We start from the raw sequence: 26,633 nt of genomic DNA on the forward strand, positions 1-26,633 counted from the left end.
ATATTTTAGCTGCCACTATTTTTATTTTTTGGCATTGTGACCATCTGTCTAAATTACAAGCTTTTTCCTGCATGTTCTCATTCAACATCTGTGTTGGATTTAGTCAGAGACCAAGAATTGTCAGCACAGCAGGCTTGCAAGGTTCCCACATCAGTGGCCAGTTACTTTGCTACAACTGTGCAGGGCAATAGGGCGAGCACCTGGCGTGTAAGTGAGTTCGGTATTCCGAAAAAACCCAAGGAATCATGGGATTTGTCAAAGGTCACTCGCGATAAAGCAAAAGCGACCGAAGCTCTGGCTGTATAAACTGTGTATAAATTCTTATCTTTATTGATAATTTATGTGTGAAAATATATTTAATCTGAGGAAGGGGGGGTGCCAGGTAGCGGGAGAGTGGGGTGTAACAGCGAGAGATAGAGGGGGCAGATGCGAGTGGGAGAGACTGGACCGGCAGAGAGACATTCTCGGCAGCTGTACTGCTGCGTGTTTACAGACCTGCGTTTCATCCACAGTCAGGATCGATCCCGGGTCTCCGGCGCTGCAAGCGCTGTTGAATTGCTACTGGATCGTCCCCGTCCCCGTCCTCTCCCAAGTGTCCCATTCCGGTGGCCGGAGATGTCCGGGGTGACCGTGGACTGACGGGACAGCGGCCCGGAGCAGTGGCAGCCCCAGGCTTACAGCCAGCGCGGAGAAGAAGCGCTAACTCCAGCTCAACTCTGCCCTTTCCCTGGACTGACGGTCCGCACGTCTTTGGAGTGTGGGCGGAAACTGGAGTTCCCAGAGAGCGCAGGTCACAGGGAGAACGTACAAACTGCGTACAGACGGCAACAGTAGTCAGGATCGAACCCGGGTCTCTGGCGCTGTAAGGCAGCAACTCTACCGCTGCGCCACCGTGCCGCCCTGTGGCATCCCATTTGGATGACAAGTGTTATTGTGCACTTGAAACTGAGTCAGAATGCTCTGAAGTTCACCCCACCCCCAATCAGCTTGCTGCTCTGTAATGTGTGCTCGTTCCACGAAAGCTGGTTGGACTTGTGGCATGGCGCGGTGGCGGAGAGGTAGAGTCGCTGCCTTACAGCGCCGGTGACCAGGGTTCGATCCTGACTACGGGTGCTATCCGTACGGTGATTGTACGTTCTCCCCGTGACCCGCGTGGGTTTTTCCTGGTAGCTCCGGTTTCCTCCCACACCCCAAAGACATGCAGGTTTGTAGGTTAATTGGCTTGGTATAAAAATTGTAAATTATCCCTAGTGCGTGCAGAATATGCGGGGAATTGCTGGCCGGTGCGGACTTGGTGATCCGAAGGTCCTGTTTCCGCCCTGTATTTTCTAAACTAAACCAAACTAAGCTAAAAGAGACTCCCTTGGCATTTCTTTTCCCCTTCATGCATGAAATAATGCCTGAAATCGGAATTGGTCCCCGGGCTAGCTGTTGCTTGGCAGATGTGAGCGTGGCAGTTAGCTGCAGAAAACAAGCAATGCAATGCCTGAAGTATTCCCTGCCTGCAGTGCCTCAGCTCAATAATATCCCAGTGCCTCCATCCAACAACAGACCGCACCATGCCAGCAACACTCCAGTCACTGTGGTAAAGCAAAGAGTCGGGGATGAGGATTTAAGAGCAAGGCGTTGATTAATTTAAGGAAATTATTAATTTCCTTCAAACTTCACCTCTTGTCATTTGATGGGGCAGTTAACACATTGCGCTTGGTCTTGAGTCACACATGGGCCAGACCACTTAAGAGCTGCAAGCATTTGCGAACCAGGTGGGTTTTAAACAACAGTCCAATAATTTCACAGCCATTATTATTGATACCAGCTTATTTTTTAATTCCAGATTTATTTAATGAACTGAATTTAAATGCCGTTCTGTGAGGGTGGACCTAGTTTGATTTCCAATTTAGTTTTATTTGTCATATGTAGGTTAACACAGGGTCAGCGGTACAATGACATGTGTTTGACAAGACGACAGGTCACCTCAGCAATAACATTACAAAGATAAAATAAGACCCAGGCTTCTGAAACACAGGTCGATTAAGCCAGTGCTTCTTAAACAATTTCAGTGTCATTCACTCTTGAGTCTTCATCACAAAATTCCATTTACCCTCGGCTAAATTTTCTTATGTCTTTTGGTCATTTTCGTCTTGTTCTGTCTCCCTTGTGTATAATTTTATATATAATAATTTATTTTGTCACATGAGCAAAAAACATAAATCAACTCATTTATTTTATTCAACTTTTTTAACATCCTAAAAATATGTAAAGAAACCATAAAAAAACATCAAATTTCCAGCTTCACTGCCATTAAAACCAATAAGAGCTTACTAACCACTTTAATGGCAATGCCTTTTTTAAGTATAGAAAAAAATATATAAATTTATGAATAAATTAAGTCATTCACCCTTCATTCACGTCTCTTCTTCTTCTTCTTCTTGCGTATGGCGTGCACAGCCTAAACTTGTAGGACAACTTGTTCTATTTAATCTTTTTTGATTGTGCACGCCGGGTTGACCGCATTCGTCGAAACAGGGCGGACCACGTGAAGGTTGCAATCTTCCACCCCATTCACCCCTCTAGTTTCATTCACCCCAAAATAATTTCAGTCGCTCTTGGGTGAACCATTCACCAGTTTAAGAAGCGCTGCATTAAGCTGCTGAATGACAAACAATAGTGGACCCAGCACTGATCCCTGCCGCACACCATTGGTCACCAGCCTCCAATCTGAATAACACTCCCTGACTCCTCCTACCAAGCCAATGTTGTATCCAGTTGGCCAGCTCTCCCTAGATCCCACGGGATCTATTCTTCAAGCCTGTTATGCTGGATCCTGGCGCCTAACCCAAGCGACTATTTGCACCCTATCCACAGAAGCAGATCTACAGTCACATGTTATAACGATCCACACTCTCAAACTCCGACAACAGCAGTTCTTACTGGCTTTAACTTGCACTAAACATAATTCCTTTCTCATGCATCGATGGCTCGATTGTAATCATGTATTGTCTTTCCACTGGTTGGATAGCACGCAACAAAAGCTTTTCCCTACCTCGGCACACGTGACAATAACTAAACTGAACTGAAATGTCAAAGGCCTTGCTAAAGTCCACCTAGACACCATCTACAGCTCTGCCCTCACCAATCCTTTTTGTCACATCTTCAAGAAACTCAATAACATTTGTCAGACATGATTTCCCATGCACAAAGCCACGCTAACTATCTCCAGTCAGTCCTTGCTTTCCAAATGAAATAATGATCCTTCCTGTATGACTGTATGGCAAATCAAATTCCTCGTATATGTTGCAAAACATGCTTGGCTAATAAAATATGATTATGATTATTCAGTGGGTCTGTTTGTAGATTTGAAGTTCTGCGTGCCATTGTTACTCCTATTATATTACTTTCTTCTTTTAACTAAACTAACGCTGGTACTCCCTGCCCAAGGGGAACGGGAGTCTCCATTTTGGGATCAGTCACTGCCTCAAAATGTCTGTCCTCTGAAGTCCCAAAGGGCAAGTTTAAGTTCCCAAATCCAACTGTAACACAATAGCTGTTAATCTGAGGCATAGATAGGGTAGACAATCAGAACCTTTCCCCCAGGGTAGAAATGGCAAAGACTAAAGGGCCTGTCCCACTTTCCCGAGTCGTTAACGGATTCTTCCGAGTTTTCCTCTTGCTTCAAACTCGGAGAATGTCCGTAGGAGGCCGTAGGCGTCCGTAGCTATTTCGTAGCGGCTCGTAATGCCAGCCGTAGGTACTCGGGGCATCAGATAAGTCGGGACGTTTTTTTTAACATGTTGAAAAATGTCTGTGAGTAAAGAAAATAGCCCCGAGTACCAACGGCTGGCTATTACCGTAATTCTCCAAGTTTGAATCAAGGGGAAAACTTGTGAGTAACTCGGGAAAGTGGGACAGGGGCTCAAAGGACATCGCTTTATGTTGAGAGAAGCAAAGTTTAAAGGGGATGTGGGGGCAAGTTTTATTTCACACAGAGTGTGATTGGTGCCAGGGATAATAGTGGAGGCAGATATGATAGTGGCGTTTAAGAAGCTTTGAGATAGGCACCGGCATATGTACGAAATAGAGGGATATAGATCATGTGCAGGCCGAAGAAATTAGTTTGAAACTAGTCTGAAGAAGGGTCTCGACCCGAAACGTCACCCATTCGTTCTCTCCAGAGATGCTGCCTGTCCCGCTGAGTTACCCAAGCTTTTTGTGTCTATCTTCGGTTTAAACCGGCATCTGCAGTTCCTTCCTACAGAAATGAGTTTATATTGGTCTCACTTTTGCCACAGTCGTTGTGGGCTGAAGGGCCTGTTCCTCGTGCTGCAATGTTCCATGTGTAACTACCTCACTCGTTCTCGGACAACATTTGGTTTCTAGCATTGGATTATTGAACTATTAAGCTGTAACACTTAGTAAAACCAACTACTGTTGAGCCATGGGGTGCCCTGCAGTGCAGCTTCAATACTGTATAAGGTTTGGCCCGTATCATAGTGCCAGCATTGATTCAAGCCTGTAGTGTAGTATAGTATAGTTTAGAGATACAGAGGGGAAACAGTCCACTGAGTCCACGCCGACCAGCGATCCCCGCACACTAACACTATCCCACACACACTGGGAACACTGTACATTTATACCAAGCCGACCAACTTGCAAGCCTGCACGTTTGGAGTGCGGGTGGAAACCAGAGCTCCTGGAGAAAACCCACGCAGGTCATGGTAAGAATGTACAAACTTTGTACAGATTGCACCTGTAGTCAGGATGGAACCTGGGTCTCTGGTGCTGTAATGCCCCTGTCCCACTTAGGAAACCTGAACGGAAACCTCTGGGGACTTTGCGCCCCACCCAAGGTTTCCGCGCGGTTCCCGGAGGTTGCAGGTGGTTGCCGGAGGTTGCAGCTAGTGGAAGCAGGTAGGGAGACTGACAAAAACCTCCGGGAACCGCACGGAAACCTTGGGTGGGGCGCAAAGTCTCCAGAGGTTTCCGTTCAGGTTTACTATGTGCGGGAGTGGGCGCCGTCTGTGTATGGCAGCCTGCCCGCAGTCCGTCTCTACTCCTTTTTTATTTTATTTTATTTTAAGTCCTGTTAAAAAATGTTAGTGGAGGTCTTCTATGTGGGGAGGTGGGGGTGGGGAAGGGGGAAACTTTATTTCTTAGTCCCCTACCTGGTCGGAGAGGCAGCATTCCTCCAAGCTGCTTCTTCACCCCGTCCTCGCGGCCTACCATCGAGAATGGAGCGGCGTTTCCTGTCGGGACCGGCCGGGACTACAGCTTCGGCGGCGGTGGTGCCGCGCTGGGATACCAACAGGGAGCGGGCGATGCCTTACCGGGTCGCCGTGCGGTAAGCTCCGGAATGCTGTGGCTGTCGATCCCAACATCGCGGAGCTGGGGCTGCGGGCGGCGCTGGATTTGGAGCGCCGCAGAGCCAGGGTTCGAGTTCGCTGGGGTCGGAGCTCCAACCGGCGCGGCCTGAGGACTACGAGTGCCCCGGCCCCCAGGGAGGAGGCAGCCGCTCCAGACTTCTCCAAGCCGCTGAGGAATGTTTCACCCGACGCCGAAGTTCCATCTTCACGGCAAGAGGGCCCTGAAAATCATCGGACTGGCTGCAAGGCCACAAATGGGCCCCGACCTCGGGTGTCTCACAGAGGAAGAGGACTTAACTTTCTGGTGCCTTTCCCCACAGCGGAAAGTTTTGATTCTGCTGTGGGGGGATGTTTGTGTTGAACTCTAAAATGTGTTGTGTCCATTTTATTCATTTTTTTTTAACCTATTTCTATGGTTTGTAATGGAACTTATTATTTAATTTATGTAAAGCACTTTGCTGTTATGTTGTCTGTTTATGATGTCTTGTTTATTCTTCTGTACAGCACTTTGGTCAACATTGGTTGTTTTAAAGTGCTTAACAAATAAAGTTGGATTGGATTGGATTGGATTGGATACTAAGTGGGACAGCTGCCACCCAACTGCACTCGCCTCCCTGCCAGGTTGCTGTACAGGGAACTAACTACAAGTCAGGGCGGCACAGTGGTGCAACGATAGATTTGCTGCCTTACTGCACCAGACACCAAGGTTCAATCCCGACTACGGGTGCTGTCTGTATGGAGTTTGCGTGTTCTCCCCTTGACCTGCGTTGGTCTTCTCCGGGATCTCTGGTTTCCTCCAAAGACGCCCAGGTTTGTAGGTTACTTGGCTTGGTGTAAATGTACAATGTCCCTTGTGTGTGTAGGATAGCGTTAACGTGCAGGGATCGCCGGTCGACGCGGACTCGGTGGACCGAAGGGCCTGTTTTTTGCCCGCTGCGTCTCTAGACTAAACTAGACTAAAGTAGGCCTCTTCCTTCCTCACCAGTGGTGTTGGATGAGGGCAAGCGCATCGCCAAGAGGAAGCTGATCGAAGATAACCGGGAGAAGCGGAGGCGAGAGGAGGTGGTGAAGACCATGCAGACCAGGCCCGAGCCCAACAGCGAGGAATGGGAGTTGATCCGGGTAGCCACGGAGGCCCACATGACAACCAACGCACAAGGCAGCCACTGGAAGCAGAAACGGAAATTTCTGGTAAGGATAAATATTCACCCTGTACCATTATTACACTGAGCGCTCTTCCTATGCCTGGACTTCTCAGATGTCCTGACCCATCCAGTAAAATTCCTTTAATCCCACACATTTAGGACTTTGTGGTGATGCACTAGCAGATTTTCCAGACTCTTGGGTGTTATTGATCGCGCATTTAATTTAATGTATTTTAATGTATGGAATTCCCTGCCACAGAGGGCAGTGGAGGCCAAATCACTGGATGGATTTAAGAGAGGGTTAGTTAGAACTCTAGGGGCTAGTGGAATCAAGGAATATGGGGAGAAGGCAGGCACAGGTTATTGATTGGGGACGATCAGCCATGATCACAATGAATGGTGGTGCTTGCTCGAAGGGCCGAATGGCCTCCTCTTGCACCTATTGTCTATGTTTCTATGTTTCTAATTTATTAGCAGACAGGTACTATTGCAACGTTTAAGAAACATTTAGACAGGTACATGGATAGGACAGGTTTAGAGGGATATGGGCCAAACGCAGGCAGGTGGGACGAGTGTAGATGGGGCATGATGGCTGGTGTGGGCAAGTTGGGCCGAAGGGCCTGTTTCCACACTGTAACACTCTATGACTCCAAGTCATGTGGCCCGAGTTGAGCACAGCTCGCCTGTCTGTGTTTAAGCTGGCCCCTTGATTTACATCTATGTTACTTTGCTTTTAAGTTTCTCGGCATCACAAGGTGCAGGAACTGCTGTGAGGGATCGCACCTACTGATGTGATGTGAAATCGATTCATTTATGCTCAAGCAGCAGATACAGAGATCCAAACGCAGGAAAGAGTTGTTCACTGTAACAATAGAACGAGTGATTATACGTCAAGGTTTCCCGTTCATTCCAGAGTCCAAAGGCTGCTTGGATAGAGTGGATGTGGAGAGGATGTTTCCACTAGTGGGGGAGTCTAGGACAACTGGTCAAGGCCTCAGAACATAAGGACGTTCCTGTAGGTAGGAGATGAGGACGAATTTATTTAGTCAGAGGGTGGTGAATCTACGGAATTCTTCGCCACAGAAGGCTGTGGAGGCCAAATCAATGGATATTTTTAAGGCAGAGATAGATGGATTCTTGATTAGTACGGGTGTCAGAGGTTATGGGGCGATGGCAGGAGAATGGGATTAGGAGGGAGAGATAGATCAGCCATGATTGAATGGCGGAGTGGACTTGATGGGCCGAATGGCCTAATTCTGTTCCTATCAGTTGTGAACTTATGAATGCCCCAATGCCCCAAGAAATGATCTTTTTTCAACAGCACGAGGGCGGCACGGTGGTGCAGCGGTAGAGTTGCTGCCTTCCAGCGCCAGAGACCCAGGTTCGATCCTGACTATGGACACTATCTGTACAGAGTTTTACGTTCTCCCCGTGACCCGCGTGGGTTTTCTCCGGGTGCTCCGGTTTCCTCTCACATTCCAAAGACGTACAGGTTTGTAGGTTAATTGGCTACGGTAAAATTGTAAATAGTGCATAGGATAGTGCCAGTGTACTTGTTGTAGGTTGTTGTAAATTTATGGGGAGAAGGCAGGTGAATGGGGTTGTGAGGGAAAGATAGGTCAGCCATGGTTGAATGGCGAGGTTGACTTAATGGGCTGAATGGCCTAATTCTGCTCCTATCACATGAACTTATGCAGATTTTTGCAAGGAATTGACCATTGCTTTGCTGAACCCGATCCAGTAATGTGAAGACTCCTGTTCAATCATAATGTTATTGTCGATTTCAAACAGATCAGGGCTGTAATAAATTTAAGTAATAAACAGGGTTGCCAGGGAAGCTGACTGCTGCTAAATTACCACGAAAATCATCACTCGCTGGCACAGGCTTGATTTCCTGGTTGTTAATGATGGTTGGAGGGGAATTAGGTGGTCATTTAGTCTCCCGGCCCTGGATTAAAACGCAGACCAGAATCGGCTGATTGGATTTCCTTCCCGGGCATGTCGGGGGAATATTCAGTTCAAAGTGGCAGCGGGGAGGAAACAAGAACAGAGGCCTGTTCTACACAGAGCGGACGATACAGATCTAGCAACCTGCCTCCCCCTCTGACCATCGTAACTGTCCACATAAGCCTCCCCCCTCGCCCCCCATCCTGCTTCTCTTATCTCTCCCTGTACGTCTCTGGAGTGTGGGAGGAAACCGAAGATCTCGGAGAAAACCCAGGCAGGTCACAGGGAGAACGTGCAAACGCCGTACAGACAGCACCTGCAGTCAGGATCGAACCCGGGTCTCTGGCGCTGTAAGGTGGCAACTCTACTGCTGCGCCACCGTGCTGTGTCGGGGGTTAATGCCACCAAGTGAACTAAACTGGGTGACTGTGTCACGAGGTGAACTGTATGGGGAGAATGTGCCGGGGGAGTGAATTGAACAAAGACAGAGTGGAACACGATGAATTTGTACACGTGGTGCTGAAGCTGAATTTGGCTAATTGCATAAATAGAGACACAGCTCGTCAGTCAGCAAGGATAAACTTTGCAGAATTTAGTTTAGTTTAGAGACACAGTGCAAAAACAGTCCCCTCGGCCCACCGCGTCTGCACCAACCAGCGATCCCCGCACGCTTAACACTATCCTACACACCCTAGGGACAAATGTTTATACCGTGCCAATTAACCTACAAATCTGCACGTGTTTGGAGTGTGGGAGGAAACCCACGCAGGTTTCGAGGAAGAACGTACAGACTCTACAGACAAGCACCCGTAGTCAGGATCGAACCGGGGTCTCTGGTGCTGTAAGGCTGTAGCTCTACCGCTACGCCACCGTGCCGACCCAAAGATTACATTAAAATAGAGATTTCTAATCATTGTAGTTCTTCATCCTTTGAATCCCACCGGACTTACTTGAATGAATGTACTTGAATGTACTTGAATGAATGTACTTGAATGAATGTACTTGAATGAATGTACTTGAATGTACTTGAATGAATGTACTTGAATGTACTTGAATGAATGTACTTGAATATACTTGAATGTACTTGATTTACTTGAATGTACTTGAATGTATTTCTGCATTGGTAGATTATTGGCAAGGGCACAATTTATTGCCCATCCTTAATTGCCCTTGTGGAGGTTTTTGTGAGCCACTTTCTTGGACCGATGCAGTCCTCATGGTGGTCTGAGTTTTGGATGGGGAATTTCAGGATTTAGACTCAGTGAAGAAGATAGACACAAAGCGCTGGAGTAACTCAGCGGGTCGGGCAGCATCTCTGGAGAAAAAGGATGGGTGACGTTTCGGGTCGGGAACCTTCCTCAGACCGAAAATAGAGGGGAGGGAACTGGAGGTAAGAAAAGGCCAGAACAAAGCAGGGCCGGCAACAGATGACCAAGGAAGGGTAGAGCCCACAATGATCCATTGTTGACTGGGGAAGAGATGATAACGAAGGGTGTGAACCGTGGAACTAGCAGGAAGACTAGGGTGGGGGACCCACTGACACGCTGACTTTATTTCCTAATTATCCAACGATAATTTCTTTAGTCAGAGGGTGGTGAATCCTTTGCCGCAAATGGCAGTGGAGGCCAAGTCAATGGATATTATTAAGGCAGAGATAGGTCGATTCTTGATTAATATGGGTGTCAGCGGTTATGGGGAGGAGGCAGGAGAATGGGGTTGAGAGGGAAAGATAGATCTGCCATGTTAGAATGGCAGAGTAGATGGCCCGAATGGCCTAATTCTGCTCCAATCATTATGACCTGATGATCCCTGATCAAACCCGGACACAATGATCCTGACTCCCATCGTGTGTTTTCCTGTAGTTTGATTCATACAATGCCCCTTCTGTTCCCACAGCCAGAAGACATTGGTCAGTCTCCCATGATGACCACAACGGAAGGAGATAAAGTCGACCTGGAAGCCTTCAGCCAGTTCACCAGGATTATCACCCCAGCCATTACCAGAGTTGTGGATTTTGCCAAAAAACTGCCCATGTTCTCAGAGGTATTTGTTGGTGAAAGTTGACTTAACTTAGCTTTCTTTTAATATGTATAACCTGTTCAATGAATGAATGTCACATGTGATCGGTCACAGTGAAATTCTTTGCTTGCTTTATCCAAGGTATGCAAATAGCCGCCACATAAAGGGCGCTTACAAGTTACAAAGATACAAAGTATCCCGCGCCAGGTCTACCTTTGTTCTTCCCCCCTCCCCCCCCATCCCTCACAGTGGTCCTCCCACGCCGGGTCCTCCATTGTTCATTGTTCTTCCCCCTCCCCCACGCCGGGTCGGTGGGCGCCATCATGGAGCGCCGCACCGAACTATCTGCCAACGCTGCCAGGTCCTCCCCTAAAGCCTCCGCGGAGCCGACCCAGACCCCAGCCGCGGACTCCGATGACCCCGAGTATTCTCAGGTCACGGCCAATGGTGCAAAAACAAAACTTGGCAGTGAACAGATCAATGATGGGGAGACAGGCACGTGGCCACACAACCTTTTGAGTAATTGATTGAAAGATACAGCATGGAAACAAGCCCAACGACCACTAAGTCCACGGGGATCATCGATCACTCTTCACGTTGGTCTAGTTAAGTTTCGTTTAATTTAGTTTTGTTTTTTTAGTTAGAAATAAAACTAAGCTAAACTAAACTAGGCTAGCCTAGATAAACTAGACTCGACTAGCTTAAACTAGACTAATCCTATGTTATTCCATGTTACACATCTACTCCCGAAACACTAGTGGCAATTTACAAAGAACATAGACACAAAATGGGTGACACTTCGGGTTGAGACCCTTATTTAGGCTGAGAGTCAAGGGAGAGGGAAACGAGATATGTAAGGGTACACGGGTGTGAAAAAGAGCAGATCAAAGAAGACGATGATCAAGGAAATGTACAATTTACAGGCTAATTCACCTACAAACCCGTACAACTTTTTGACGTGGGAGAAAACCGGTGCACCAGTAGGAATCCCAGGCAGTCAGAGGGAGAACGTGCAAACTCCGCACAGACAGCACCCAAGGTCAGGATCGAACCTCGGTCTCTGTCACTGTCAGGTTAGCTGTGCTACCCCAAAGCTCTGATTATCCAAATGAATTGCATGAAAGTGAAGGGGCTGTCCCACTTGGGCAACCTAATCCACGAGTTCTGGCGAGTTTGCCCTCGACTCGTACTCGCAGCATGGTCGACACGAGGTCGTAGGAGGTCTTCGTAACGATGATCCTTCATGCTCGAGAGTGGTCTCCGCGTACTCGAGTCCTCAGCTAGGTCGCGGCGTTTTTTTCAATATGTTAAAAAATGCAGGCGGGTAAAAAAAGGTCGCCATGGAAAAAAATCGTTACTTTTTTTACTGGTAGGTTTAATCGTAGTAGGTCGGCATGTTAGTCGTAGGTAATCGAGGGTAGTCGAAGGTAGTCGTAGATAGTCTTCATCATAGTTGAAGGGAGGTCGAAGGAGATCGAAGGAAGTCGTCTTCACTCTCCACTATTCGGTGTCCAATTTTCCCGAAGTTAGTCGAAGCTGGTCTTCAACATCGTCGAAGGAGGTATTCAACATGTCATTTTTTCAAACTCTTCTAAACTCGCCAATTAGGTCGCCCAAGTGGGACAGCCCCTTTAGCACTCAGCAGCACGTAGCTGAATTTTCAGGGTTATACAACAGGGCAAGATCACCCTGGTCAATTGCAAGCAATATTTTAAAAAGGGTACTTGGACGTGTAGGCAGATCGTTACTAGAACAATTCCATGTTGCCGGGATGTAAAGGAATGCAGCGCGTTCTGTGTTCAGTGTCCTTGGAGCGTGTTTATTACATTCCGATCAAGGCGGGGATGTGACAATGTGAACCTGGCATTCCAGCACCTGGGACCTCTCACCTGCCCTCTTGCTGAATGTCCTGCCGCTGCCTACAGCTTGTTCCGTTTACTCTTTCTGTAGCTGCCATGTGAGGACCAGATCATCCTTCTGAAGGGCTGCTGTATGGAGATAATGTCTTTGAGAGCTGCTGTCCGATACGACGCGGAGAGCGAGACGCTGACGCTAAACGGGGAGATGGCCGTCAAGAGAGAACAGCTGAAGAACGGGGGGCTCGGTGTTGTCTCCGATGCCATATTTGAGCTGGGCAAATCCTTATCGGCCTTCAGTCTGGACGACACAGAGGTGGCTCTGCTGCAGGCCGTTTTATTGATGTCCTCAGGTAAACACTCCTCGGCCAGGTGGATTAACATTCATTTCCTTCCCTTGAAGCGACTCCAGTGAGCTATCGCTGCGCTAAAACCAACCTTGTTTTGACTGCCAATGTCAAAGAGTAACAAGAGAACTATTATCTCTCCACATGTCTTCTCCCTTGCGTGAAGGTCAGGCTTGTGGCTTGGTGAGAAAGAGATAGAGGCACAAGAGACTGCAGATGTTGTCATATTCAGCAAAACACAAAGAGCTGGATACCTGCTGAGTTCCTCCAGCACTTTAGTACTAAGCAAGAGGAGGTGTTAACCCCTTGTAAATCTGCCACCACATTTCATGAGAGCTTAAGAAATAGGAGTAAAGGAGAAATAACTGTGGCCCATTCCACAGTGCCATTGTCTAGTACTATCCCCATATCCATTGATCCCCTTACTGCCCAGACACACACCCATCTCTGGTTTGAATGTACACAATGGCTAAGTTACCATCACCCTCCAGGGCTGGAAATGGCACTGGAAGACATGAAATGTCTCCTGGGCACCATCCCTGGAGAACATGGCTAGGGCAGCATAGTGGTGCAGCGGTAGAGTTGCTGCCTTAAAGTGCCTGAGGCCCATGTTGGATCCTGACTACGGGTGCTGTCTGTATGGAGTTTGTACGTTCTCCCTGTGACCACATAGGTTTTCTCCGGGTACTCCGGTTTCCTCCCACACTCCAAAGACGTACAGGTTTGCAGGTTAATTGCCTGTTTCCGCACTGTATCTCTAAAGTCGAAAAGTAACGATGACGTTTCCGGTCTTCATGGGATCGTGACAGATCCCGAAACGTAACCATTTCCTGCCCGATCCCTAGAGCCCTCGATGCCATTTGTGTGTTAGAAAACAATTTGTTTCTGTGATTGAAGAATAGCAACAAAGCAGCTACTGGCTCCCTGGGGATATTAAGATATTATGTGAATCAAGGGAATTGAGATTAGTGCAGCAAAGTGGCAGTGAGGTGTGAGAGAGGCAGTAATCTTCCTGAATGATGGAACAGGCACAAAGAGCCGGGCTGCCTGCTATCCTTCTGTTCTCATGAACCGCAGGTCTAGACTTCCAAAGGTCACACCGCCATGACCTGGGATGCTGGTTTTCATGTAGCTAGCTGTTGAAAGACTTATCCAAGGCCTATAGAAACAGCCAGGATAGACACAAAATGCTGGAGTAACTCAGCGGGTCAGGCAGCGTCTCTGGAGAAAAGTTACAGGTTTCGTGTTGAGTCCCTTCTTCAGACCGAGAGTCGGGGGAGAGGGAAACTAGAGGTATGAAAAGGTTCCGTACAAATCAGAGAGGGGACCGATGACTCGGGAAAGTGGAGCCCACAATGGTTCATTGTTGGCTGTGGAAAGAGGTGATAACGAAGGGATACAAACAGTGATACTAGCAGGATGAGTAGGGTGTGGGAGGTGCAGAGAGAGAGAGGGAATGCAGAGGTTACTTGAAATTAGAGAAGTCAATATTCATACTGCTGGGTTGTAAGCTGCCCAAGCGAAATATGAGGTGCTGTTCCTCCAATTTGCGTGTGGCCTCACTCTGACAGTGGAGAAGGCCCAGGACAGAAAGGCCAATGTGGGGATGAGAGGGGGAGTTAAAGTGTTCGGCAACCATGAGATCGTGTAGGTCAAGGTGAACTGAGCGGAGGAGTTCAGCGAAACGATCGCCCATGTGCACTTGGTCTCGCCGATATATAAGAGTCCATCACCAAGAACAATGGATACAGTAGATATAGAAATGGCCAAATGTAACGGGTAAGATCGATCGCACATAGATTCCAATTTGGACAGGAAGGTCACAGGCGAATGAACAGTTATGCCTGATGCACTGACAAGCAGCTAGAACTGGCAGCCCATAATGGAATTTGCCTTGTGCAAGGAGGAACTGCAGATGCTGGTGTAAACCATAGACAGGCACAAAAGGCTGGAGTAACGCAGCGGGTCAGGCAGCATCTCTGGGGACTAGGTGACGTTTCGGGTCGAGACCCTTCTTCAGACTGAGAGTTGGGCGAGAGGGGAACGAGAGATGTAGCAATTTGCCCTGTTACTTCTCAAGATTGTGTCCAAAGGAGGTGACATTTTGCGGGCAGTGGGCAGCAGAGCGCTTGTATACTCGTGTGTAAGAAGGAACTGCAGATGCTGGTTTAAACCGAAGATAGACACAAAATGCTGGAGTAATGTTCCTCCCTTTTACACCTGAAATTTGCAGCCAGAACTACAGCAGTAGGGAACGAGCTTTGAAGCCATGTAATCGCACTCACGATCGCTCGATGGACTCGGTGGATGGACTCTGCCCCCAGAAGACAAGCACAGCGCCGGGAGAAACCTCCGTTCAGAGAACGTGGTCGCCAGGGAGGTCCTCACCTACGACTGAAGCATCCGACCCCACCACCTCCCCCCACACCACCACACCCCAGCTTTATTGTGGCCAATGTACAATCACTGGAGAACACAACAGAAGACTTAAGAGCAAGACAGGTGCTGCAACAAAAGGATATTGTGGTCTGTTTCACAGAGACGCGGAAAATCTCCAACTCTCCGAACACGGCGCCCTTGCCCGAAGGTGTTTCCATCTATCGCACGGACCAGGAGGCGGCCTCAGGACAAAATGTCGTGATGACGGAGTCTGCATCAGGATAAACCCATCACGGTGCTCAGATGTGGTGGTCTTGTCCCACTCCTGTTCCCCCCCCCCAACACGGAGACTAAATGCTGACCATTCTAAGTAGCAAAGTTTAGACACAGACACATAATGCTGGAGTTAACATCAACGGGTCAAGGCGGCATCTCTGGAGAAAAGGAATAGGTGCCGTTTTGGGTCGGATTCCTCTTCAGACTGAAGGATGGAGGTTGGGAGGGAGGTGGGTGGGGGGGGGGGGGGGTGGGACACGACGGCTGGAGGTGAGAAAGTACCAAGGGAGTTCTCCATCTGCATCCCGACTGCAGTATAGGGCAGATGTCAGGCGAGCATTCGAGGAATGTAGTGCTGCGGTCAAGTAACGGTGTACTGCGTGACTCCTTCATCATCGCTTGGGACTTCAAGAAGACACAAAGTGCTGGATAAACTCAGCAGGTCAGGTAGCATTCTCTGGAGAACATGGATAGATAGACACAAAATGCTGGAGTGACTCGGCGGGACAGACCATTCCTTCCATCCGGCGATGCTGCCTGTCCCCTGAGTTACTCCAGCATTATGTATCTATGTTCGGTGTAAACCAGCATCTGCAGCTCCTTCCTGAGCATGGATGATAGGTGATGTTTTGGGTTGGGACCCTTCTGCAGACAGTATGAAGAAGGGTCCCGACTCGAAATGTCACCTATCCATGTTCTCCCGAGATGCTGCTGGACCCTCTGAGTTACTCCAGCACTTTGTGTAAACCAGCATCTGCAGTTCCTTGATTCTGTAGCTTGAAGAAGAGTCTGCCTAAGTACGTCCACACATCGCCTTCAACACCAGGGGGCACTGGACCACCATCAGGAACGTCTGGAACCCCATCCCTTGCCTGGACTTTGGAAAAACTCACCGCTTGGTCGTGCTTCCTCCTGCATGCAGACAGAGACAGAAGAGTCAACATCGACCAAGTGGCCAATGTACAATCACCGGAGAACACAACAGAAGACTTAAGAGCAAGACAGGTGCTGCAATAAAGGGATATTGTGGTCCGCTACGTGCTCCGTTTCACAGAGGCGTGGCCCATCGCCAACTCTCCAAACATGGCGCTCTTGCCCGAAGGTTTTTCCATCTGTCGCACGGACCAGAAGGCGGTCTCAGGACAAAATGTAGAGGTGACGGTGTCTGCTTCAGGACAAACCCATCGTGGTGCTCAGATGTGGTGGCCTTGTCCCCCTCCTGTTTCCCCCCCAATCTGGAGACTAAATGCTGACCATTCCACATAGCCAGGTTTAGACACAAAAAAGCTGGGGTTAACTCAGCGGGTTAGGCAGCATCTCTGGAGTAAAGGAATAGGTGACGTTTTTGACACCCGTTGGTCAGGGAAGGCAGAGGAGTGGTTAGGGGGACTGCTTTGAAGTGGTGGACTGAGCCATGTTCAAGGATACATCAAGGGGCCAGAATGAAAATGCCAGAGTCGTCACCCGCAGCATCGAGAAATGTGTGGACGAGCGTGTGCCAACAACAAATATTCTGAGTCTTCCCCAAATAGAGGTTCCTGGATGAGCCAGGAGAGTGGCGACCTTCTGGCTGAAGGCTAGATCTGAGTTGTTGAGTACCGACTATCCAGAGACATACAAGAAATCCAGCACGCCCATCACCAGCCCAAAGAGACCATTCCAGACTAGGCTGGAGTCACGGACAGGTGCTGGACTGCTGTGAAGGGGCTTGCACACCATCACTTCCTACAAGGAACCGGGTAGCATAAATGGCAACAACGCCTCATTTACAGAGGAGCTCAATGCCTCTGTAATGGAGAACCTACGAGATCCCCTACAGCCCCTGATTCCGTGGTCCCAGTCTCCTGAGACCAGCGTCAGAGCACTTGAAAAGGCTGGATCCATCCAAAGTGTCTGGGTGATTGCAAAAGACCTGTGGGGACCAACTAGTTGGAATCTTCAATAACTTCAACCTCCCACTAGTACGGTTTCCACCTGTTTCACAAGGGCATCTTTAGGGCATCTATCGTACCAAGAAGAACATACATGGTGGACCTGCCTCAATGACTACCATCCAGTAGCGCATACATCCACCGTAATGAACTGCTTCGAGAGATTGGTTGCCTTTCAACCCCTACCATCAGGCAGGAGGTACAGAAGCCAGAGGTCCCACACCACCGAGTTCAGGAACAGCTACTTCCCCACGACCATCAGGTTCTTGAGCAGACCTGAACGAGTCTAATCCTACCTCAGCAACCGAACACCACGGACCACCTCCTGCACCACCGTGGATTTATTCTCAAATTGTGTTTTGCGCGAATGTCTTGTTTTTGCAGTCTTTTTCTTTTCACTTATGCCATGTAATGTATGCGTTGTCTGAGTCACTGTGCCTGTGATGCTGCTGCAAGCAAGATTGTCATTGTATCTGTACCTCACCATGCTCATGTGGACAACAATAAACTCAACTTAACTTCTTTGTAGATATGGGAGCTGCTATCAGCTGAGTAACTGAAATCTATCTTGTAGATGGTAGACACTGCAGCTAAGATGTAGCAGAGGGAGCAAAGGGTAATGGGCCTGTCCCACTTAGGCGATTATTTTGGCGACTGTCATAAGTCGTAGCAGGTCGCCGAAAAACCGGCAACTGGACCCCTCTACAACAACCTACCACCTTGTCGACGTCAAGCTACGGCAAACTACCAACAACCGCCGACCCGATAGGATGTCCACTTACACCTACGACAACCCTACGTCCACCCACGACAAGCTAGTAAGACCATTCAGTCGCCGGTACCTGTCGCCGGTTGACGTAGGTAGTCGCCAATGGAATTCACCAAAGTCAGCACCGGCGACAACCTGCGTCATCCTGGCGACAACCTACGACAGCGCCTACGGCAGGCCACGCCCATTGGCGTCAAGCCAACTGTCGCCAAAAAGTTTTGAGTATTTCATAACCCAGCGGCGACCAGAAAAAGGCTACGATTCTTTGGGCGACTGAGGAGACTACTCACGACACCCCACCCCGGCGACCATTTGGCGACAGCCTAGTCGCCTGTACTTGCCTAAAAAAATCACCTAAGTGGGACAGGGGCATGAGAGTGCTGCATGAAATGCCAGGTAATTGGCTGCTTTGTCCAGAGTTGTGTTAGAGGTGATCTCATCCAGGCAACTGGAGGGTGTTCCACCACACTTGGTATAGTTTAGTTTAGTTTAGTTTAGTTTAGTTTAGTTTAGTTTAGTTTAGTTTAGTTTAGTTTAGTTTAGTTTAGTTTAGTTTAGTTTAGAGATGCTGCAGGAAACAGGCACACCGAGTCAGCGCCGACTAGCGATCCCCACACGTTAACACTATCCTGCACACGAGGGCCAAATTTTACAATTATACCAAGCCAATTAACCTACAAACCTGTACGTCTTTGGCGTGTGGGAGGAGACTGCAGATCCCGGAGAAAACCCACGCAGGTCACGGGGAGAACCTGCAAACTCCGTACAAACAGCACCCATAGTCAGGATCGAACCCGGGTCCCCGGCGCTGTAAGGCAGCAACTCCACCGCTGCGCCACCGTGTCGCCTGACTTGGGAGTTATCCAAATAATGAGCCAGGTAAAACTGAAGCCCACAGATGTTAGGATGAAAACATTCAATTGACTGGACTCATGTCTTGCAACAAGGAAGACAGTTATGGTTGTTGAAGACCAATCATCCCAAACACAGAACATCACAGAGTTCCCAGCTCAGTGTTCTAAGTCCAACTAAATCCAGCTACTTCAGTTTATATCAAAATGCATTTTGATTTTGGCTTGCATTTATAGAGCAATTTTGGAGTAAATATTCTGGTCCACACATTAGGGTAGGTCTTGCCCGGTAGATGGTAGGGTCCTAGAGAGTGTGGTAGAGGGCAGAGAGACCAACGTGTACAGGTATGCAGTTTTCACTGAAAGTGGTGACATAGGTAGATAGGATAGTAAAGATGGCATTTGGCATGCTTGGTCAGGGGAAGAGTTAGGATACGGTGCTACAGATGAACAAGATGTTTGTTGGACCACATTTGGAGTATTATAAGCAGTTCTGGTCACCCTGCTATAGGAAGGATAGAAACATAGAAAATAGGTGCAGGAGGAGGCCGTTTGGCCCTTCGAGCCTGCACCGCCATTCATTACGATCATGGCTGATCATCCACAATCAGTAACCCGTGCCTGCCTTCCCCCCGTATCCCTTGATTTTGCTAGCCTCTAGAGTTCTATCTAACTCTCTTTTAAATTTGTCCAGTGAATTACCCTCTACCACGTTCTGTTATAGGGAATTCCACAAATAAGCTGTCCTTAAGTTGAAAAGGGTGCAGAAAAGATTCATCAGAAAATACCAGGACTCGAGGGCTTGAGTTATAAGGGAAGGCTGGATAGGCTGGGACTTTTCTCCCAAGAATGTTAGAAGCTGAGGGATGATCTTATAGATGTCTACAAAATGAGCATAGATAAAGTGAATAGTCATGGTCCTTGGTCCATTGTGGAACAGTCTTGAACCAGAGGGCACAGGTTTCATGCGGGTGAGGAAAGATTTAAAAGAGACCTGAAGGGCAATTTATTCACACAGAGGGTGATGCATATATGCAAAGAGCTGCCAGAATGGGCTGCACAGTGGTACAGCGGCATTGCTGCCTTACAGTGCCAGAGACCTGGGTTCGTTCGATCCTGGCCTCAGCTGCTGTCCGTGCAGAGTTTGTATGTTCTCCCTTTGACCGTGTGGGTTTTCTCCGGGTGCTCCGGTTTCCTCCCACACCTCAAAGACCTACAGTTTTGTAGGTTAATTGGCTTTGGTGAAATTGTACACTAGTCCTTCGTGTTTAGAATGGTGTTAGTGTATGGGGTGACTGTAGGTCGACATGGACGCGGTGGGCTGAAGGGCCTGTTTCCACAGTGTATCTCTAAAGTCTAAAGTAAAGTCCAAAGAAGTTGGAGGGGAGCGTACAATAGCATTTAAAAGACATCTGGTCAAGTACATGATCGCAAAGGCTTAGAGCAGCGCTTCTCAACCGGGGTTCCCCGGAACGCTGGGGTTCCGCGAGAGGTCACTCGGGGTTCCGAGAGGAATAGCGATAAATAGGCTAATCATATGTAAATGCATTTGAGTCATTTTTGTGTTTAACTTCATATTCATAATTTTATTATACACGTACGGCATATTCTTGTAAAATTCTTGGGTATTATAATAAGGTCTTCAACCTGTTATATCGGTATAATAATCATAGGGAAGATATTTAGCGATGTCAATAAGGTGCCAGTGTGAAACGGCCTTTAGTGGTCAGTGGACAAGAGCTGTACGTGACGGATTTGTGTATCATCAAGTGACTCACTCGAGAACAGACGCATGCACGGTCTCCATCAGTAAAATCCATCAATTTATGTTTATTTTTTGTTTTTACAGATATGGTTGATTTTATTGTGTGAGTAAATACCTCCTTATGAGGTCTCTTCAACAAGCAGTTTGATTTCAGTTTGTTTTTTTTGCATTGTCAATAAACTTGAGAAAAACGTAAGTTGTATTTTGCTTAAACCAGGTATCAGCAAAGTATAAGGTAGACAGAAATGCTGGAGAAACCCAGCGGGTGAGGCAGCATCTATGGAGCGAAGGAAATAGGCGACGTTTCGGGCCGAAACCCTTCTTCTGACCAGTTTGCAGATCAGAAAAATATATTATGCTCGCCTTATGAACTTTAAGTTTATGAAAGAGAAAGAAAGAGATTAATAAAGATATATAATAATTTTTATGTAGGGGTTCCCTGAGACATGAAAACGAATTTCAAGGGTTCCACGAGGGTGAAAAGGTTGAGAAACGCTGGTATGGAGGGATCTAGGCCAAATGCTGGCAAATGGGACTAACTCAGATGTAAAATCTTATCAGTAGGGTTGATTTGGGCCTGTTTCTGTGCTGTATGACTCGATTTCGTAAATCTTTGATAGCCTGGCAATGTTGCACGTTCTCTTGTAGAGGTGTAAGATGATGATCATTTGGAGGACCCTGACTGACAAACTCTCGCTATTGTTTGCAGATCGAACAGGATTGACCTGTATAAACCGAATAGAGAAATGCCAAGAGGCTTACCTTCTGGCCTTTGAACATTACATAAACTCTCGCAAGCACAACATTCCACATTTCTGGCCAAAACTGCTGATGAAAGTTACAGACCTGCGAATGATCGGAGCCTGTCACGCCAGCCGCTTCCTCCACATGAAGGTTGAATGTCCCACAGAACTCTTCCCTCCCTTGTTCTTGGAGGTATTTGAAGATCAGGAAGTGTAGATTTAAGTTGAAAACTTGGAACCAGGAACAGAAAGATAAACAATCACCCGGCTAATTGCCTGGCTATTTGTACATTGCGAATCACCTTGTCTGTCTCGACTTGTCGGAAACTCAAAAGAACCATTCCATTAATGCGGGTACAGTTGCAAATATTTTGTAAGTCAACGGTTATGTCCTTTTACCCTTGTGCTCCGTCTTACAAAGGAAGGCCATGCCTACTAGCTGTCCATTGCTGCTTTACCGCTGATTTTATAAACAGCCATCTCCAAAACAAAATGGCCAATAGTCCCATCTGTGTTCCTCACGCGTTCAGGTCAGTACATTTCTGGTGGTCTGACGAAGAGTGGAAGGTTGCCTCATCGTTGTGTGTGCAAGGGAGGAGCCTGGTGGTATCGCCAGTGTCAACCGTTTCGTTTTAAATGACGACAATGAAGATGGAGGCGAATGTCAAGGCATGGATGTCCCCTGCATCGTTTCATCCGACAGCTGGAATTCCAATGGTGGAAAGGAGCATGCAGAGATAAAAGGCTACAGTGAAATGTTTACAGCAACGTTTGACAAGCAGAATCTTTGGCTGCGCTCAAGGGATGGGAACTTTGCGCGTTCACCTACGATCCAGAGCCATTTTCAACAAAGAGAACAGCTCCAACGCAAAGCCTCCCCCCTCGATGGCCTCCCACACTGCTCCCGCCCCCCCCCTCCTGGTTCCATCAGCACTGAAGCCTCCTCTTGTCAGGGGGTACCTCCCGTCAGCACGGAGGCCGCCCATGGAGAGCCAAAGCTGCCAATTGGGCTTCATTTCTTGGCAAGGAGCGCAATCAGGAAGGACCGCAAAAAGGAAGGGAGAGGGAAAGCAGAAAGGTGGCCCGCAAGATTTCCCCTCCTCAGGAACATCCACGGAATGAGGTGGCCGAGAACATTGAAGTCAAATGTATCAGTTAGTAAATCCTGAAGGAGACAAAACAGGGGTCGAGATTTGTCCTTGCTCCCCTACGCCAAGAGCTTGGTGCGGTCGTAGTTGCACAGTCTATTCCATCTCCAAACTTCAGTCCCGTTGCACCTGATGGTTGGATTGGCCTCCTTCTGTGCTGCCAATGTCTTTGCAATTAGATTCCTTGAATCTCAGCAGACGGATGGAGTGCACAGGTGCACCGACGCTGTGTAACGACCAATGACAAATTTCACCCCTCAAGTGTTATTTGGGTTTAATATGTGCCTACCAGGGAAGGGGTGAGGGAGCTTAGTCCCCCCCACCCTACACTTCAGCGGTTTCCTTGGTGGCCCTTTAGTTAACCCTTTAGTGGCTATTACCAGGTGACATTGTTTTTACCACACTCATTCCTTTTATACTTCTCTCTTCTCGGAAGACAAACAACCAGACAGAGCACGCCAAGTTCCCCGGCAAGCTTTGAAGGTCATCTTTGGAAGGCTAAATGTTAGCGTCGTCACTGCTCAGCGTTTTCTCGCTCGCTTCGAGGCGAGCAATGTGAAAAGACGGACCTTCAACGCTTGCGCACGGATCTTGCGTGCGACGTCTGGCCTCAGTACTGAATTTTACCGTAATTTACAAAGGCACGACACTAAAGTTGAGCGGCCTAGAGCGCTGGGTTGTCCAAAGTTCCGCCAGTCTCCGTTAGGTGGAGGTGCATTTTCATTTGCTTGCCTCGCTGTCGAAAATGCGGTGCTCTGCATCCACTAGATGGAGAATACCAAGCCCCGGCTCCCGTGCCCGTCTAGTGATGCTCATGGCATCCAGCAGCGAGGTGCTACAAGGCCGAAACCCCATGTCCCGAATGAAAGGATATTCAGTCTGCGGCCCCCAGTCCAGGAACCTTGTTTTTCTTATTGCTGCTTTACCGTGCTTGAATTTTCTGGGTGGCTTGGCAGTTTGGAAAGACTGATTTTGACAGGCTACAATTTCCTGTAGGACCACTCCTACATTGGAACCCCAAAAAAGTGTGGGCTGAGATCATGGATTTAAAACTACCCCCCCCCCCCCCACCCCCTTGTTGACTAAAATTCGTCATCTCGGTCAAAACCTCAGTAATGCAACAAGGGCCTTGTGGTGTCACCTCCGCTGGCGGCCATTTTGTAGACTGTAGGCCTTGGACAACCCAGTGACAATGGCTGCCTCACCTCCGCATGGCCCGATAGTCACAACTGTGAATATCTGGCTCACTCCCATGATCGGAGTTTGCTGTCTTGCTAACTCAGGTACATCACACCCTCCCTTTTCCCCCATTACAGTCTCCCCCACCATACCTCAACCCTCCCTCCCCCACCCCCCCATACCTCAACCCTCCCTCCCCCACCCCCCCATACCTCAAACCATACCTCAACCCTCCCCGACAATCTCAACAACCTCCTCCCTCAGTTTTATTATCTCTTAAATATCCGCATTTTACTTGAATACTTATCAGTGAAATATTTAAACCAGGGACTTACTTTCAGGATACACTTCATCACTACATGTATAACCGCACATTACTAAAGAGTTTGAAAGCTCAACCGGTTCCCTCCAGTAACACTGCTGCTAACTAAAGACAGAATAAGGTCACTCAAGGGTTAACAGTGAGACATGAAAGTAAAGTGAAGGATCTACTCAGGTACAAACTGAATATAATTTTTAAAAGTATATATTAATAGATAAATATTTCATTTGGAGCTGTAACGAGGTTTTTAGAATATGAACCCATGTTTTATATTAATCACAATGTGAATAAGCCCCTTTGTGTAAGAGAGAAATATTTGCATTTGTGTAGCACCTTATCACATCTCTGAGTACTTCAGATGCAGTTAATTGCTTTGATGAGACTGCTTTGGCCTGGGGAAATGGAGCTGTCATTTTACCCTGGAGAGGAGTTTGCAGTGAACATTCAGACCAACCTGTGCTGCTGGCTTTCTGGCGGGACGTTAGTCAGGATGCCAGGGAACCCACTCCTCTTTGTCAAATAGCTCTGTGGGGGATCTCGACCTGATCTTAAATAAGTGGTTGGGGCTTATTTATTTTGGTGGTTTATCGAAATAACACCACCTTGGATAGCGAAAACAGCTTGGGGTCGACAATTCGTACCTAGGTTCCTGCTTCCTGCACTCCGCTTCCAAAATTGACGTGGAACTGAACTTCGGAGACAAAGTCCAGCCACTGCCTCTTTGAAAAGTTGGCACAGCAGATGAATTCCCTACCCCTCATCCAACATAGCAGCATAGAGCACGAGCACACATTCATGGAATGAAGCTCCTGCCTATTGCCCCAGTATTCTAACAATTCCCCACGTTAATTTTCATGGTCTTTTGCAAGTATTTGATTTTCATAGAGGTATAAAAGTGAAATATTTGTGCAGGTTCACTTTTAACACTTTGAGAGCAAAATAACCATTTTTAAAAAAAAATATGCAGAAAGTATTTTTGAGTATTAAATATTAAAAGTATTTACTGTAATTTTTACCATTAAAATTCTAAATTTCCAATGGGAATGTTGCAAATATTCTACAAAGCTCTACAATATTTGTGGCATCGATAATAGTAACTTAGTAGTCTAGTCCCTTACAGTAGATTTAATGAACCAATATTAGAGCACAGGGCTTTACATGTTGGAAATTGGTACCATTTAATTTGATAATGCAATTTCTAAAGCTCTGCGTCAATTTCCCACATGTATAGGTTTCATTAGTATCTGAAAAATCAGTGTTAAAATTTAAGGTGAGATCCCTTCACCAAACTCTGAATTCTAACATGGAAGAATGAAGCATAGAATTTTTCTCTCCACGGCACCAGCCTACTTTACAATCCCAGATTTTACTCATTTAATTTCAAGATTTAGGTCAGGTTTTTATCTCCATGTAGCTCTGGGTAGCTCTTTAGTGCTGAAAGGCTGCTGTAATTTGCTTAGGAGTGGATGTTTCTGTGCTTAAGACTAGTTTCTGTGCTTGAATCTCTCCTACCATAAGTGCTCAACTTGCCCCCGGCCCTTCAGTCACTCTAATCCCAGCACCTATGCTTGACTTTCCGTTTTTGTTGCCCCATCGAAGTTTTCACTTTCTTCTCCCCCAAGCACCTTTAGTTTCTTTTAGTGGTCCGACCCAAAACATCACCCGTCCTTTTTTCTCCATAGATGCTGCCTGGCTTGTTGAGTTACTTCAGCACTTTGTGCCTATCTTTAGTTTCTCTTAGATAGAAGCAAAGTGCTGGAGAAACTCAGCGGGTCAGGCAGCAATTCTGGAGATAAAGGGTGGGTGGCGTGTCGGGTTGGGACCCTTCTTCAGACCTTTAACGTCAGAGTTTCCCTTATCCTGTTTACCAGGACTGGTGATTTCTTGCGCACCAAGCTGCATTTATAAAGTACTTTTAACATGAGCATCCCAAGCATTTAATTGAAGCAGGGACAGACAAACATGGCTACAGCCAGCCCTCTAAAATAGTTTCGACTACATGCCTAACCTTTATGCGATGAAGGTTTCCCTTCCAGTTTCAGTCACCATTTGAGGTAAAGTCACCCTGGATTTTGGAATAAATCCATTATCTTAACCATATAACCATATAACAATTACAGCACGGAAACAGGCCATCTCGACCCTTCTAGTCCGTGCCGAACACATAATCTCCCCTAGTCCCATATACCTGCGCTCAGACCATAACCCTCCATTCCTTTCCCATCCATATAACTATCCAATTTATTTTTAAATGATAAAAACGAACCTGCCTCCACCACCTTCACTGGAAGCTCATTCCACACAGCTACCACTCTCTGAGTAAAGAAGTTCCCCCTCATGTTACCCCTAAACTTCAGTCCCTTAATCCCTTAATATGCTGCATATATCTTGTTGGTGTTGATCCTGAGTTTGTGCCCAGTGTATCAACTACACAATCAGCCTTTCCACGCTTATATTCTCAGTAGCAATGTGGTTACAACCACGTGACCACAGATTCAGAGATATCAATTGAAACCCCATCAAGGACGGCTGTGGAATAAAATAATTAACTAAATCTGGTGTTACCAGACAAAAGGCTTGCTTCAGCGGCAATAAC

At 47.5% G+C, this 26,633-nt stretch overlaps 1 protein-coding gene across 2 annotated transcripts in view; it reads left to right on the forward strand.

Moving 5' to 3' along the window:
- Positions 1-25,773, forward strand: part of thra (thyroid hormone receptor alpha) — a 403,335-nt gene extending 377,562 nt beyond the window's left edge. The window contains exons 7-10 of one of the 2 annotated variants that reach the window (XM_033035055.1): positions 6,346-6,551; positions 10,349-10,495; positions 12,422-12,680; positions 21,355-25,773. In XM_033035055.1, coding sequence (XP_032890946.1) covers positions 6,346-6,551; positions 10,349-10,495; positions 12,422-12,680; positions 21,355-21,605 — 863 coding nt within the window. In that variant the 3' untranslated portion in view covers positions 21,606-25,773. The remainder of the gene's footprint in view (positions 1-6,345; positions 6,552-10,348; positions 10,496-12,421; positions 12,681-21,354) is intronic. The other variant, XM_033035056.1, reaches the window with a different exon arrangement.
- The last annotated feature ends 860 nt before the right edge of the window (positions 25,774-26,633 follow it).

The sequence above is a fragment of the Amblyraja radiata genome, chromosome 16 (genome assembly GCF_010909765.2).
Source record: "Amblyraja radiata isolate CabotCenter1 chromosome 16, sAmbRad1.1.pri, whole genome shotgun sequence".
In the NCBI taxonomy this organism is placed as follows: Eukaryota; Metazoa; Chordata; class Chondrichthyes; order Rajiformes; family Rajidae; genus Amblyraja; species Amblyraja radiata.